At 50.6% G+C, this 16,643-nt stretch overlaps 1 protein-coding gene across 3 annotated transcripts in view; it reads right to left on the bottom strand.

The window, feature by feature from the left end:
- The window catches only part of LOC133359654 (uncharacterized), a 31,972-nt gene extending 15,603 nt beyond the window's left edge, over nucleotides 1-16,369 (bottom strand). For all 3 annotated transcript variants that reach the window (XM_061578137.1, XM_061578136.1, XM_061578135.1), the window contains exons 1-4: nucleotides 16,220-16,369; nucleotides 15,209-15,292; nucleotides 564-660; nucleotides 116-244 (exon numbers count right to left, since the gene is read on the bottom strand). In XM_061578137.1, the coding sequence (XP_061434121.1) occupies nucleotides 116-244; nucleotides 564-660; nucleotides 15,209-15,250 (268 nt within the window). In that variant the 5' untranslated portion in view covers nucleotides 15,251-15,292; nucleotides 16,220-16,369. The remainder of the gene's footprint in view (nucleotides 1-115; nucleotides 245-563; nucleotides 661-15,208; nucleotides 15,293-16,219) is intronic.
- Between the last annotated feature and the right edge of the window lie 274 nt (nucleotides 16,370-16,643).

Raw genomic sequence — 16,643 nt, forward strand, 5'->3', positions numbered from 1 at the left:
GCTTCATACCGGTTAAAATGGGAGTATCCAGAGGAACACCCACCCCGCATGCAAAATATAAATAACACACACAATGCAGATATGACAGTAACCTACTTGCTGTGTTGCCACTTACCTGAACCACAGATGCTGCACCACGAGCACTTCCCCTCCTGGTTGTCTCTGTCCATAAAAGTGCCCTTAGAGCACAGGTCACACAAAGCGCCCCTTCCATCAGATATGCAGTCCTTCACCTTGTACGTCCCTGAAGGACAACGAAGTGCGAGCAAGCAATGGAGTTGTTACAAACACACAGCGAACACAAGTTGGTTCAGAGAGACGCGAGCTGCACTGAGAGTCATCCAGTGTTAAGTTCTGTTCAGAGTACAGTTGCTTGACTAAAAACTAATTCCTCAGTATCGAATCACTTTTTGGAGCCTGATAATGATGAGGTCACGGGGTTAAAGCAAGGCCCAGTTGGGTTCCTTTATACAGGAGTAGTGCCTGTGACTTGGTGGGGACAGGAAGCACCCGGGTACTACACTTTGTCGTTGGGAGTCTCCGTGCCTTTGTGTTGCTTTTACCTGCAGGGCACAACTGGCAACATACTCCTTTTGGTGATTTGTAGAATCCATCTCTGCACTCCTTGGCGGCAGACGGCTCCTGCAGTGCACAACACACCTGCAGAGAAGGTTCACACAGAATGGAGTGCTTTAGGGTGACGTCGCCAAACGTCGCGATTCTGGTATCTGCGACAGTCCCGGTGCTTTCAAAAGGCTGTGCCACTGTTGTTTTCGTGACGCGTTTGTTAGCGTTGGTATTTTGTCCCGAATCCATACCTGGTGTTCAATAACACGGGTAAAATGGTCAGAGAATTGTCTTAAGACACACACACCTTGTATGTTGGAAAATGTCACATTCTGATGGCATTAGGTGGACCAATTTTCCAATTTGCGAGTTCAATTCCAAATCAGAGGTTGACCCAACCCAGCACTTTGTGAGAGGTTAAAATAATAGCTACGGTAGATCTTCGATTATCCAGGGGCTTCGGGGAGGAAGGGGGTGCCAGATTTTCAAAAACGCCAGATAATCACCAAATAATTATTTATTTGCACATTCTTCATCATGCTATATTTTCAGGTATTGTGCCTATTTGTTTGTGCTTTACATTTATATTCTTTGGTTATTTTAGTAAAGTCACGTAGATAGATAAAATAAAATAAAAATAAAGCAGAAACAACGACGTTTCGATGTGTTGCGATCGAAACGTCGTGGTTTCTGTTTTATTTTATTGTTTATTTTATCTATCTACTTGACTTTACCGAATGAACCAAAGAATATTAATTCTGCAGTCACGAAAGTTCAGTGAAAATTTACCTTACATTTGTTTACTATGTGAAATTGGCATTAATAAAACTACAAATAGACTAAAATAAACACATTTTTGGGGTCTTTTTGTAAAGTCGTGTAGATAGGTTCAAAGAAAATAACAAAAAACTACGACGTTTTACTACGATGTTTCGATCACAACACAAGCGATCGTCATCAGGAGGAAAAAAAGAGGGGGGAAGCTACTGAGGCAGACTTTTAAAGGTTTAAATGGGTGTAGCCCAAGGGTCATAAACGAAGTGGGCAGGGCTAGTGATGTTAATGTGAGAAATTAGCATGTAAATGTAAGATCGGAGAGCGGCCTCCACGAGGGCGTGGAGGTGGCTATGTTACTGTGAGAAATAAAGTATGTTCATGGCAGATCGCAGAGCAGCAACGTCGAGCTCAGCGAATGAGGTGGCTGTGTTAGTGTGGGAAATTTAACCTCTTAATGTGAACCTGGTAATTAAATAAACATCCTACTTTAAAACGTTACTGTATTTACTGTACCGTACTTACCACTACCAATCCCGACGACTGGGCATGGGGTAATGTACATACGTGCAGTATTTTCATGAAGTTGTATATAGTGTATAATGTAGTATATATACTATGTTACACGGAATAAAGCATAGTTACGTTTTTTTCACACACGCGGTGCCGATAGCCGGACTCGTTACATTCTTTGGGAGCAGTTTCGCCGGATAATGTTGGATAATGGCGCACCGAATAATTGATGATCGACTGCATTCTTAAAGTGCTCATAACAAGGGGAACATTTTTAGAGGTTTTTTTAGTGTGTCTATGAGCGTGGCCTGGCATTGTTGTGTAATAAAAGACTCCGTCAGGCACTGCTGGTCTCCGCTTGTCTTTTATTTAGGTTCTTCTCCGCACCCCCCACTGGCCTCCTCTCTGACCAGTGTCGTCTCGCGCGCGCCCCGCGCACGCTCCCTCTCGCGTGTCACGCACGCTCTCTCTCTCGCGTGCTCCGCACGCTCCCCCGTTAGCTCCTCTATTCCCGCACTCCGCACACCGCTCGTCGACGGCGTGCTGAGGTCCTTCGGCCACGTGGCCGATGGCGCGGATCTTTCCTCACCACCCAACGTGGCTCAGCCTCTTAACTTCTCTGACTGCCCCGATCTCTTCTGGGCTCCCACTTATATACATTCCCCCCCACATGCCCCTACTCCTCCCCTTCCGGATCCTCAGATCCGGCCTTCCCATACTACTCCGCTGGCTCCGCCCCCATTCACTTCGCCTCCCATTGGAGCCGAGGTGAACGGTGGCCCCTCCCACACACCCCGCAGACCAAGCTCCGCCCCCCAATACCCCGGGCCGTGTGATTGGACCCGAGCCCAGCAACAACCCATTTATGCTCGCATTACAGTTGCATAGAGAGAGCGAGCGTGGAATTGACTGTCACGCCACAAAAACGAGGTGAAAATATTTCAGGAAAATTCGTGCCACTTCAAGGAAATGTTTACATATCCACTCAGAACCCCCCCCCCCCCGTCACTAACCCCTATCCACACTAACCCAAATGTTGCCTCTGCGACACATTGTGATTACTTTTACTGGCTCCAATAAGGAAGTATAGGTATTGTGCAATATTGTGTTGTTATTGCAGCAGCAGCATACTGGCTATTCACCCAGATGCGGGAGTCGGTTTTCACACAAGGTTGAGAGAAAAGAAAAACATCTATTCTATCCGTCCTACCGAGTCTAACAACTCGCAAAAGGGACTCGTCTCACGACCTCTGGCTTGGTTAAACACAAGGACGACGTTAATCAATCAAAGGGTTGAATGAATAGAATTGGGCTCTCAACTGATTGAACGGCATCAGTCAGTCCATCAATATCACCACCACTACCCACCATCCACCGCCCACAGAAAACCACAGGCTCTGACGGTTGGCTACGTACGGTGCAAAAGAAGTTTAACATACGTATATACACAGAGACCCACAGACACCAAGACCCATAAATACTCACAAAGACCCATAGAGACCCACAGATTAGCACGGTTCGCTACGTATAGTTGCAAAATAAGTTCAACATAATACATACACAGACACCCAGACTCATATAGACACCCATAAAGGTTAGCTTGGTTGGCTACGTACGGTGGTGCGAAAGAAGTCCAACATACACACGTACATACACGTCCCACCCAACACTTCCCCAGGGCTTTCAAACAACCACGCAGAAACGTGTACAAAATCACTCCGCCTTGTGCACATTACGCAAAAAAAATACCATCAGCAGTTTCCAAAGAACTGCATCGTGGTCCTCGTGTCTCAGTGTCACCAGAATTAGTTTTTTTCTTCCATTTGCAAGTAAATTTCGAATTGTAGCTACATTTGGACCGTGACGCTGGCACACAATGGCCTGCTCTTGTGAACGACGTCACGGGACGCCCATTACACATTGGGGTTGGTGACACACGCAGTCGCGAACGGGGCAGCCACTGGAAATCGAACCCGGATTTGTCTGCAACGCGGTGGCGAATGCGTTTACCACTGGAGGTCCATAACACCGCCGTCGATGGCGATACAAAAATAAAGGTTAGGGAAAACTCAGATTTTCATTTACCCCATGCTTGTGGTAAAGTGTAAAGAAGTCGGTTGGACTGGTTTCGACCCAGTGAGCGTGGCGGCGGATATGAGATGGATATGTGCGATATGAGGCCTGTTTCCTTAAGAATTTGAGGCACATTGTGCCATTTATAACCTCGTGTTTTTCACACCAATGTTGTTGTGTTAGCCTCTGTGATGTTGATTACGACTGTTTTAAAAAAATATGTACGAACCTCCCATTATCACGGTTGGCTACGTACTATGTGAAAGAAGTTCAATGTGCGTACATACAGAGAGACCCAGACCCATGAAGACCCACAGTGGCCCAAAAAATTATCAGGGCAGGTTAGGAGCACACACACTACTATACACTACACCAGTGGTTCTTAGCCTGGGGTGCACGCAGACCTGGGGGTGAGATGCCCTTTCTGGGGGTGCGAGACACGAACGGATTTTTTCATACGGTAAATCATCAAAACACAAATTTTGTTTTATAATGATTGAGAACCAAACGGTTACAAGGCTGCAGTGAAGGTTAAGAACCACTGCACTAAACGATACACGACACAACTATATACCACACCACTATGCGCTACACTACTATACACAGCCTCCGATTAGTACGGTTGGCTACGTACGGTGTGAAAGACGTTCAACATAGGAAGCTGTTGCCCCTTCCACGAAAGACGCCTGTGAGCGTGATTTCATTTATTGTGGAGAAGCTGTTGCACAGCAGCTTCCACACAGCAGCTTCTTGACACGACGGGACCACGAATCCAATGGCAAGGAGACCAAGGACGATTGGAGACGTCGTTCTGCTGAAGGCATCGTCCTGCCGTCACAACCGTTGAGATGTTAACATCCTCTTCTGCCTGCTCTCCCGTTGAGGACTTATTAACCCGTGGCTGGGGCCAGGTAGGCTTATTCTAATGGAGGTCTATAATCACAATGTCACAGCATCGTCAAAGGATATACTACACTACTATATACCACTGCTCTAGAGGAGTTGTACACACCTAGCTGCCAGTGCTATTCAGTGGCCTAAAATACAATGTTTCGCTCCGGATGATCGCTGCAAAGTATGACCTGTGTTTTGATTTAGTGTGCTGATCTTAAAGGTGCATTGAAAAATTATAATACTCCGATTGATGCTCCTGCTGTTGTGGAGTGACTCATGCAGCCAGCTATGGCTGCAGGGTTTTGGTAGTACATGTTGTTTATGTCATTTATTGTGAAAATTCCGTCACAGTTTCTATGATCACTGTTTCATTGCTTTCATGGCTTTATTTTGATGATTTCGAAAAGTGTATTGGTTTAGCCATGTTTGTTGTAGTACAGAGTAAGACTGATGGCCTTAATCTAAGTTGTCTTGTGTTTTTTGTTGTTGTTTGACTTGCATCCCACTGGGATTTTTGCACACAGCGTTGGTGTACGGTGTTTTTTCCTGCAATAGTTTGCTGTCTTTTCTTGGATTTTCTGTTTGCACTCAGTCACATATTCACTTTAAGATGTTTTTTGTTCATGTTTTTGTTTTTTGTTTGTTGCGGTTGCACCCGATTCAAGAGCCGAATGGTTCACAGGGCTATCTAACCTATATAATTCATTTTTTGTCCGTCCGTCCGTTCGTCCGTCCGCGTACGCTCCCTACCGGGGGATTTAGCTCTCGGACCGTGGGGTTCGGCGAGATTAAATTTTGCAGGTGGGCACGCCCCCGGCCCCGCGGTAAACTTAGGCATTTCCGATTTTTCGTCTCTAAACTTTAAATCGGACCGATTACCGATTTAGTGCGATTTATCTTTATTTATTTATTTAACGCTTTATTTATTTATTTACTCTCGCCGGCCGGCGCGGACCACGGCGGTTGCCCCTGGCAACGGATAGCAACGCGTTCGCTGCGGGGTGGACGCCATTTTGAATTACCATTAAAAATATGCGCACGCATTAACACGCGATTCTGAGGTAAATTCATCAAAGTTTCACGTCCTTTTCACTCCCCCCCCACCCCAATGTGTGCAATTACTATTATAGGGTCGGTAGATAATAAAAATATAGCGATTAGACAGTATTATTGTAGCGCGGGGGGGGGGGGGGGGTAACGGCCCCAGCACCCAGCCTCAGCCGGGTGGGCAATCTAGGCGAGGCCGGAGGCTCTGCACGGTACTAGGCCTCGACACGCAACTCTGTCAGGCGACGAATTTGTGGTATAAACTCGATATACCCAGCGTTGCCCGGGGGAAAAATACATTTAAATCTTCTGAAAACTTTAAAACATAACATTCCAATGAAAATACAACTGTGTAATTAAAACTATAAACCCGACCGCGCCAAGAATCGATTCTCTGAATCGCGAAAAGGAATCGAAGGTTGTAGATTCACTTAGAATCGCCTTATTCCCGTTTAATATAAGTTGGTTATAGAGTTGATATAAACTGCTACGAATGGGAAATATCCGGCGTTGACCGGGGCTAAAATATAATTAAAAACTCCTGAAAACTTTAAAACATAACATACGAATGCAAATAAAACTCTGTAATTAAAAATAAAAACCTCCTATGCGCCAGGAATCGATTCTTTGAATCGCGCAAAGGAATCATCGAAGGTTGTAGATTCCTTTAGGATCGCCATTAACATGTGGTGAGGGGGAGAGTGGTGAGTGAGGGGGAGAGTGGTGAGTGAGGGGGAGAGTGGTGAGTGAGGGGGAGAGTGGTGAGTGAGGGGGAGAGGGGTGAGCGAGGGGGAGAGTGGTGAGTGAGGGGGAGAGTGGTGAGTGAGGGGGAGAGTGGTGAGTGAGGGGGAGAGTGGTGAGTGAGGGGGAGAGTGGTGAGTGAGGGGGAGAGTGGTGAGTGAGGGGGAGAGTGGTGAGTGAGGGGGAGAGTGGTGAGTGAGGGGGAGAGTGGTGAGTGAGGGGGAGAGTGGTGAGTGAGTGGTGAGGGTGGTGAGTGGTGAGGGTGAGTGGTGATTGGTGAGGGTGAGTGGGGAGGGTGAGTGGCGGTTGTTAGTGGTGATTAGTGAGGGGTGAGTGGTGAGGGTTAGTGGTGAGCATGAGTGGTGAGGGTGAGTGTTGAGCGTGAGTGGTGAGGGTGAGTGGTGATTGTTGAGGGTGTGATTGGTGAGGATGAGTGGTGAGTAGTGAGGGTGAGTGGTGAGGGTGAGTGGTGAGTGGTGAGGGTGAGTGGCGGTTGTGAGTGGTGATTAGTGAGGGGTGAGGGTGAGCGTGAGTGGTTAGGGTGAGTGGTGAGGGTGAGCAGTGAGGGTGAGCAGTGAGGGTGAGTGGTGATTGGTGAGGGTGTGATTGGTGAGGATGAGTGGTGAGTGGTCAGGGTGAGTGGTGAGGGTGAGTGGTGAGCGGTGAGTGGTGAGTGGTGAGCATGACTGGTGAGGGAGAGTGGTGAGGGAGAGTGGTGAGAGAGAGTGGTGAGGGAGAGTGGTGAGGGAGAGTGGTGAGGGTGAGTGGTGAGGGTGAGTGGGGAGGGTGAGTGGCGGTTGTTAGTGGTGATTAGTGAGGGGTGAGTGGTGAGGGTGAGCGTGAGTGGTGAGGTTGAGTGGTGAGCAGTGAGGGTGAGTGGTGATTGGTGAGGGTGTGATTGGTGAGGATGAGTGGTGAGGGTGAGTAGTGAGGGTGAGTGGTTGTTGTGAGGGTGAGTGGTTGTTGTGAGGGTGCGTGGTGAGGGTGAGTGGTAAGAGTGAGTGGTGAGGGTGAGTGACGGTTGTGAGAGGTGATTAGTAAGTGGTGAGGGTGAGTGGTGAGGGTTAGTGGTGAGGGTGAGTGGCGGTTGTGAGTGGTGATTAGTGAGGGGTGAGTGGTGAGGGTGAGCGTGAGTGGTGAGGGTGAGTGGTGAGGGTGAGCGGTGAGGGTGAGCAGTGAGGGTGAGTGGTGATTGGTGAGGATGTGATTGGTGAGGATGAGTGGTGAGTGGTCAGGGTGAGTGGTGAGCGGTGAGGGTGAGTGTTGAGGGTGAGTGGTGAGTAGTGAGGGTGAGTGGTGAGCGTGACTGGTGAGTGGTGAGGGTGAGTGGTGAGGGAGAGTGGTGAGGGAAAGTGGTGAGGGTGAATGGTGAGGGTGAGTGGTGAGGGTGAGTGGTGATTGGTGAGGGTGAGTGGTGAGGGTGAGTAGGGAGGGTGAGTGGCAGTTGTGAGTGGTGATTAGTGAGAGGTGAGTGGTGAGGGTGAGCGTGAGTGGTGAGGGTGAGGTTGAGTGGTGAGCGGTGAGGGTGAGCAGTGAGGGTGAGTGGTGATTGGTGAGGAAGAGTAGTGAGGGTGAGTGGTTGTTGTGAGGGTGAGTGGTGAGGGTGAGTGATGAGGGTGAGTGGTAAGAGTGAGTGGTGAGGGTGAGTGACGGTTGTGAGAGGTGATTAGTGAGTGGTGAGGGTTAGTGGTGAGCATGAGTGGTGAGGGTGAGTGATGAGGGTGAGTGGTGAGGGCGAGTGGTGAGGGTGAGGGGTGAGTGGTGAGGGGTGAGTGGTGAGGGTGAGTGATGACGAAGAGTGGTGAGGTTGAGTGGTGAGTAGTAAGGGTGAGTGGTGATGGTGAGGGTTAGTGGTGAGGGTGAGTGGTGAGTGGTCAGTGGTGTGGGGTCGGGGTTAGTGGTGAGGGTGAGTGGTGATGGTGAGGGATGAGTGGTGAGTGGTGAGGGTGAGTGGTGAGTGGTGACGGTGAGTGGTGAGGGAGAGTGGTGAGGGAGAGGGGTGAGGGTGAGTGTTGAGGGTGAATGGGAGGGTGAGTGGTGAGGGTGAGTGGTGAGGTTGAGTGGTGAGGTTAAGTGGTGAGGGTGAGTGGGGAGGGTGAGTGCTGAGGGTGTGGTGAGAGTGAGTGGTGAGGGTGAGTGGTGAGGGTGAGTGGTTAGGATTTGTGATGATGGTGAGTGGTGAGGGCGAGTGTTGATGTTGAGGGTGAGTGGTGAGCGTGTGTGGTGAATAGTAAGGGTGAGAGGTGAGAGTGAGTGGTCAGGGTAAGGGTGAGTGGTGAGTGGTCAGTGGTGAGGTTGAGTGGTGAGTAGGAAGGGTGAGTGGTGAGGGTGAGTGGTGGGTGGTGAGGGTGAGTGGTGAGGTTGAGTGGTGAGGGTTAGTGGAGAGTGGTGAGTGGTGACTGGTCAGTGGTGATTGGTCAGGATGAATGGTGAGTAGTGAGGGTGAGGTTGAGTGGTGAGGTTGAGTGGTGAGGGTGAGTGGTGGTTATGACGGTGAGTGGTGAGTGGTGAGGGTGAGTGGTGAGGGTGAGTGGTGAGGCAGAATGGTGAGGATGAATGGTGAGAGTGAGTGGTGAGTGGTGAGGGAGAGTGGTAAGGGTGAGTGGTGATGGTGAGGGGTGAGTGGTGAGGGTGAGTGGTGAGGGTGAGGGGTGAGTGGTGAGGGTGAGTGATGACGAAGAGTGGTGAGGTTGCGTGGTGAGTAGTAAGTTGAGTGGTGATGGTGAGGGTTAGTGGTGAAGGTGAGTGGTGAGTGGTCAGTGGTGAGGGATCAGGGTTAGTGGTGAGGGTGAGTGGTGATGGTGAGGGGTGAGTGGTGAGGGTGAGTGGTGAGTGGTGACGGTGAGTGGTGAGGGAGAGTGGTGAGGGAGAGGGGTGAGGGTGAGTGCTGAGGGTGTGGTGAGAGTGAGTGGTGAGGGTGAGTGGTTAGGATTTGTGATGATGGTGAGTGGTGAGGGCGAGTGTTGATGTTGAGGGTGAGTGGTGAGGGTGTGTGGTGAATAGTAAGGGTGAGTGGTGAGAGTGAGTGGTGAGGGTAAGGGTGAGTGGTGAGTGGTCAGTGGTGAGGTTGAGTGGTGAGTAGGAAGGGTGAGTGGTGAGGGTGAGTGGTGGGTGGTGAGGGTGAGTGGTGAGGTTGAGTGGTGAGGGTTAGTGGAGAGTGGTGAGTGGTGATTGGTCAGTGGTGATTGGTCAGGATGAATGGTGAGTAGTGAGGGTGAGGTTGAGTGGTGAGGGTGAGTGGTGGTTATGACGGTGAGTGGTGAGTGGTGAGGGTGAGTGGTGAGGGTGAGTGGTGAGGCAGAATGGTGAGGGTGAATGGTGAGAGTGAGTGGTGAGTGGTGAGGGTGAGTGGTGATGGTGAGGGGTGAGGGTGAGTGGTGAGGGTGAGTGGTGAGGGTGAGGGGTGAGTGGTGAGGATGAGTGGTGAGGTTGAGTGGTGAGTAGTAAGGGTGAGTGGTGATGGTGAGGGTTAGTGGTGAGGGTGAGTGGTGAGTGGTCAGTGGTGAGGGATCAGGGTTAGTGGTGAGGGTGAGTGGTGATGGTGAGGGGTGAGTGGTGAGTGGTGAGGGTGAGTGGTGACGGTGAGTGGTGAGGGAGAGTGGTGAGGGAGAGGGGTGAGGTTGAGTGGTGAGGTTAAGTGGTGAGGGTGAGTGGAGAGGGTGAGTGCTGAGGGTGTGGTGAGAGTGAGTGGTGAGGGTGAGTGGTTAGGATTTGTGATGATGGTGAGTGGTGAGGGCAAGTGTTGATGTTGAGGGTGAGTGGTGAGGGTGTGTGGTGAATAGTAAGGGTGAGTGGTGAGAGTGAGTGGTGAGGGTAAGGGTGAGTGGTGAGTGGTCAGTGGTGAGGTTGAGTGGTGAGTAGGAAGGGTGAGTGGTGAGGGTGAGTGGTGGGTGGTGAGGGTGAGTGGTGAGGTTGAGTGGTGAGTAGGAAGGGTGAGTGGGGAGGGTGAGTGGTCAGTGGTGAGTGAGGGGTCAGGGTTAGTGGTGAGGGTGGGTGGTGAGAAGTGAGTGGTGAGGTTGAGTGGTGAGGGTTAGTGGAGAGTGGTGAGTGGTGATTGGTCAGTGGTGATTGGTCAGGATGAATGGTGAGTAGTGAGGGTGAGGTTGAGTGGTGAGGGTGAGTGGTGGTTATGACGGTGAATGGTGAGAGTGAGTGGTGAGTTGTGAGGGTGAGTGGTGATGGTGAGGGGTGAGGGTGAGTGGTTAGGGTGAGTGGTGAGGGTGAGGGGTGAGTGGTGAGGATGAGTGGTGAGGTTGAGTGGTGAGTAGTAAGGGTGAGTGGTGATGGTGAGGGTTAGTGGTGAGGGTGAGTGGTGAGTGGTCAGTGGTGAGGGATCAGGGTTAGTGGTGATGGTGAGGGGTGAGTGGTGAGGGTGAGTGGTGATGGTGAGGGGTGAGTGGTGAGGGTGAGTGGTGACGGTGAGTGGTGAGGGAGAGTGGCGAGGGAGAGGGGTGAGGTTGAGTGGTGAGGTTAAGTGGTGAGGGTTAGTGGGGAGGGTGAGTGCTGAGGGTGTGGTGAGAGTGAGTGGTGAGGGTGAGTGGTGAGGGTGAGTGGTTAGGATTTGTGATGATGGTGAGTGGTGAGGGCAAGTGTTGATGTTGAGGGTGAGTGGTGAGGGTGTGTGGTGAATAGTAAGGGTGAGTGGTGAGAGTGAGTGGTGAGGGTAAGGGTGAGTGGTGAGTGGTCAGTGGTGAGGTTGAGTGGTGAGTAGGAAGGGTGAGTGGTGAGTGGGGAGGGTGAGTGGTCAGGGGTGAGGGTTAGTGGTGAGGTTGAGTGGTGAGTAGGAAGGGTGAGTGGGGAGGGTGAGTGGTCAGTGGTGAGGGAGGGGTCAGGGTTAGTGGTGAGGGTGAGTGGTGAGGGTGAGTGGTGAGGGTTAGTGGTGAGGGGTGATTGGTGGTGGTGAGGGTGAGTGGTGAGGGTGAGTGGTGATAGTGAGTGGTGATGGTGATGGGTGAGTGGTGACGAAGAGTGGTGACGTTGAGTGGTGAGTAGTAAGGGTGAGTCGTGAGGGTGAGTGGTGAGGGTGAGGGTGAGTGGTTAGGGTTTATGGTGATGGTGAGTGGTGAGGATGAGTGGTGAGGGTGAGTGGTGAGGGTGAGTGGTGAATGGTGAGTGGTGAGGGTAAGTGGTGATGGTGAGTAGTGAGGGTGAGTGGTTAGGGGTGAGTGGTGGGGATGAGTGGTGAGGGTGAGTGGTGAGGGTGAGTGGTGAATGGTGAGTGGTGAGGGTAAGTGGTGATGGTGAGTAGTGAGGGTGAGTGGTTAGGGTTTATGGTGATGGTGAGTGGTGAGGATGAGTGGTGAGGGTGAGTGATGAGGGTGAGTGGTGAATGGTGAGTGGTGAGGGTAAGTGGTGATGGTGAGTAGTGAGGGTGAGTGGTTAGGGGTGAGTGGTGGGGATGAGTGGTGAGGGTGAGTGGTGAGGGCCAGTGGTGAAGGTGAGTGGTGAAGGTGAGTAGTAAGTAGTGAGGATGAATGGTAAGTGGTGAGGGTGATTAGTGTGTAGTGAGGGTGAGTGGAGAGGGAGAGAGTGAGTGGTGAGCGTGAGTGGTGAGGGTGAGTGGTGGTGGTGAGGGTGAGTGGTAAGCGTGAGTGGTGAGGCAGAGGGTGAGTGGTGAGGGTGAGTGGTGAGGCTGAATGGTCAGGGTGAATGGTGAGAGTGAGTGGTGAGTGGTGAGGCTGAATGGTCAGGGTCAATGGTGAGAGTGAGTGCTGAGGGTTAGTGGTGAGGGTGTTTGGTGATTGGTGAGTGGTGACGGTGAGTGGTGAGGGTGAGTGGTGACGGTGAGTGGTGAGGGAGAGTGGCGAGGGAGAGGGGTGAGGTTGAGTGGTGAGGTTAAGTGGTGAGGATGAGTGGGGAGGGTGAGTGCTGAGGGTGTGGTGAGAGTGAGTGGTGAGGGTGAGTGGTGAGGGTGAGTGGTTAGGATTTGTGATGATGGTGAGTGGTGAGGGCAAGTGTTGATGTTGAGGGTGAGTGGTGAGGGTGTGTGGTGAATAGTAAGGGTGAGTGGTGAGAGTGAGTGGTGAGGGTAAGGGTGAGTGGTGAGTGGTCAGTGGTGAGGTTGAGTGGTGAGTAGGAAGGGTGAGTGGTGAGTGGGGAGGGTGAGTGGTCAGGGGTGAGGGTTAGTGGTGAGGTTGAGTGGTGAGTAGGAAGGGTGAGTGGGGAGGGTGAGTGGTCAGTGGTGAGGGAGGGGTCAGGGTTAGTGGTGAGGGTGATTGGTGAGGGTGAGTGGTGAGGGTTAGTGGTGAGGGGTGATTGGTGGTGGTGAGGGTGAGTGGTGAGGGTGAGTGGTGATGGTGAGTAGTGAGGGTGAGTAGTGAGGGTGAGTGGTGATAGTGAGTGGTGATGGTGATGGGTGAGTGGTGACGAAGAGTGGTGACGTTGAGTGGTGAGTAGTAAGGGTGAGTCGTGAGGGTGAGTGGTGAGGGTGAGGGTGAGTGGTTAGGGTTTATGGTGATGGTGAGTGGTGAGGATGAGTGGTGAGGGTGAGTGGTGAGGGTGAGTTGTGAATGGTGAGTGGTTAGGGTAAGTGGTGATGGTGAGTAGTGAGGGTGAGTGGTTAGGGGTGAGTGGTGGGGATGAGTGGTGAGGGTGAGTGGTGAGGGGCAGTGGTGAAGGTGAGTGGTGAAGGTGAGTAGTAAGTAGTGAGGATGAATGGTAAGTGGTGAGGGTGATTAGTGAGTAGTGAGGGTGAGTGGTGAGGGTGATTAGTGTGTAGTGAGGGTGAGTGGAGAGGGAGAGAGTGAGTGGTGAGCGTGAGTGGTGAGGGTGAGTGGTGGTGGTGAGGGTGAGTGGTAAGCGTGAGTGGTGAGGCAGAGGGTGAGTGGTGAGGGTGAGTGGTGAGGCTGAATGGTCAGGGTGAATGGTGAGAGTGAGTGGTGAGTGGTGAGGCTGAATGGTCAGGGTCAATGGTGAGAGTGAGTGGTGAGGGTTAGTGGTGAGGGTGTTTGGTGATTGGTGAGTGGTGACGGTGAGTGGTGAGGGTGAGTGGTGAGGGAGATTGGTGAGGGAGATTGGTGAGTTGTGAGGGTGAATGGTGAGTAGTGAGTGGGAGTGGTGAGTGGTGAGGATGAGTGGTGAGGGTGAGTTGTGAGTGGTGAAAGGTATTGTCAAAGCCCACCGGGCTTTGACAATACCTTAGTATCTGTGTATATTTGTAAGGTTATTAAGAAATATATTTTTCACCCGGGAAACGCCGGGTACTTCTGCTAGTACCTAATAAATGAACTTGAACTTGATATACGTGGTGGTTTTTCAAGAGAAAAAATATATTTCCATCTGCAGTCCTTACGACACCCCTTGCTGGTGCTGTTTCGGATGAATGGACTGTTCAACAATGCCCCCCTCCCTTCGTTTCTTAACCAATATTTCTTGTATGAGAAGAGAAAGAGAAAACATTGTTCATCACTTTAGAAAGAGCCAGGCTACTATACTGATAAGTCTACTGAAAAGTCTGCCATTGTACATCACTCTAGAAAGAGTACTGAGTTTGTAAATGTTTTGGGTTTGCTCTCCAACACACGAGTGGTGTCGTACTAGTAACGAATTGGCATGTTCTGTTTACGTGACTAACCTTACTAGTTGGCTGTGTCGGGTGGTGGCAGGTTTAACGACACATTTATATATTTACGCGATCTAACCCTGTATTAAGCTTTAAGGGAAAACCCCATGAATTATTAATTCACGTCAAAATCTCAGGTTTGTGGTTAAGTGGCAGATCAGGTCAACTGCACAGCGGATAATTGAGAGTGTGCTGTATATCCAAGCCACATTGTCACTCGTCTACACAAGGCAACACGCGCCAGTGTGGTTCTCTGGTCTGCCCGGAGGCAACATGTAGCAATCTTGACACACCAAGCTGCCGTCGTGGGTGCATAGCTCTATCGAACAAATTATTCGAGTGTATAACAAGGCATGGGTTACTGTAGTACCATAGTGTTTTGTTTATTATATACGTGCTTTATATCTATATATACATATTGAACGTCTTTCGCATCGTATGTAGCAAACCATAATAATCGGAGGTTGGGTGGAAGGACAACAATCTAACCGCAGTTTATGTAAACGTTGTAAACAATTTAAGTCTAAAACAGGCAGACGCCTTCAGACAGTCAAGCGGCAAGGGCAACCAATGTGGGACAGATAGATTGGCACCCACGCATCGGTCTCCACAGCCATGTCATATACTTTAGTTACGGTGGCTAGGTTAAGTGGCTGATATCATCATCAAGTGCAAATGTATAGCAGCAGCCACATACTCGAAACGTGTGATTATTTATTCTAAATGTGCAGAGGAAAACCCAGATAACCTGGAGAAAATTCCAGTCGACCACCCGGGTGGAGAGAGACACAAACTCCAAATATACGACAGAAGGTGTAGTGAGGGTCGTGATCAAATCCACGGCCTCCTGTATACAAGGCGAGGTAGTTCACATCTCCTAGCAACCGTGATGATATTGAGAGAGAGACACGCAAACTCCAAATATACAGCAGCAGGCACCGTCAAGGTCGGGTTCGAAACCAAAACCTCCTGTAAACCAGGGGAGGTAGTTAACATCTCCTAGCCACCGTGGCGCCCGTTAAGAGCGGTGGCCCTCACCAGAAGTAGAAGCAGAAGAGGCATCGCTGTCCACGGGGTCATGACGTTCTCCTGCTCCTCGTCACGTCTCTCGGTGTTGACCGTCTGTGCGAGTACGTAAGACAGGTTCAGTGTGGATGATGAGAGAGCGGATCGGTGTGTGTGGATTTGCGTGAGTGGGGTGTGTTTCAGTGTGTGAGATGTTGAGTGTCTGTGTGAGACTGGGTGGGTGAGGGTGTTGTGTGTGTGCTGGTGTGATTGAGTGTGGGTGAGTATGAATGTGTGTGCGTGAGATTCGGTCTGGACGAGGGTGGATCGGTGTGTGTGTGTTTGAGCGTGTGTAGGATTCAGTGCGTGTTTGTTTGAGTGAGAGATTGAGTGGGTGAGTGTGTGTATGTGAGGGTAGGTGAGTGAGCGGGTGAGTGTGTGTATTTGGGGGTGGGTGAGTGAGTGTGTGTATTTGGGGTAGATGAGTGAGTGGGTGAGTGTGTGTATTTGGGGGTGGGTGAGTGGGTGAGTGAGTGTGTGTATTTGGGGTAGTTGAGTGAGTGGGGGGCTGTATTTTAAAGTGGGTGAGTAAGTGGGTGATTGTGTGTATTTGGGGGTGGGTGAGTGCGTGTATGTGAGGGTGGATGAGTGTGTGGGTGAGTGTGTGTATTTAGGGGTGGGTGAGTGAGTGGGTGAGTGTGTGTATTTGGGGGTATATGAGTGAGTTGGTGTCTGTATTTTAAAGTGGGTGAGTATTTGGGGGTGGGTGAGTGAGTGGGTGAGTGTGTGTATTTGGGGGTGGGTGAGTGAGTGGGTGAGTGTGTGTATTTGAGAGTTGTTGAGTGAGTAGGGGAGTGTGTGTATTTGAGAGTGGGCGAGTGAGTGAGTGTGTGTATTTCACAGTGGGTGAGTGAGTAGGTGAGTGTGTGTGGGGTTGAGAGCGTCTGTGTAAGAAGTGTGGTTTTTGAGTATGGATGTCTGTGTGTTAGATTGGTGACTGTATGTCGGTGAGTATGAACGAGTGTTTGAGTCTGTCTCTCTCACCACTCTTTGGCGAACATCGTAGGCGGTGATAGTGCGTGGGTCTTCAGAAAGCGCCTGTTATAATAAAATTTCACGTCAAGTAACGATTCACGTTGTTGGCCTGCCGATATACGGATGTTACTTGGCGGAAATGGTCACCGTGGAATGCGGCCAGGTGAGTTGTAGTTTTGTGTCACTGTTGACATACGACGTACAGTGGTAACACAGGTGAAGCACTGAAATATACAGTACATTGTGAGACTTAGTGACCGTAGAGTGAGTGGGTGCGTCTCGACATTTGCCACAGGGTGGCAACATATCTTCTACCAGACGGCTGCTGTTGTCGATTTCAGAGATTACGATGACAATTTCGCATTCAGGTGGTCAAGCCAGCAAATAACCGTCATCAGGAGCAAGGGGAGTGTATTGCTGTGATGTCTCTATT

This window comes from Lethenteron reissneri, chromosome 65, assembly GCF_015708825.2.
Source record: "Lethenteron reissneri isolate LAM-NWPU_2019-01 chromosome 65, ASM1570882v1, whole genome shotgun sequence".
NCBI classification, from domain to species: domain Eukaryota; kingdom Metazoa; phylum Chordata; class Hyperoartia; order Petromyzontiformes; family Petromyzontidae; genus Lethenteron; species Lethenteron reissneri.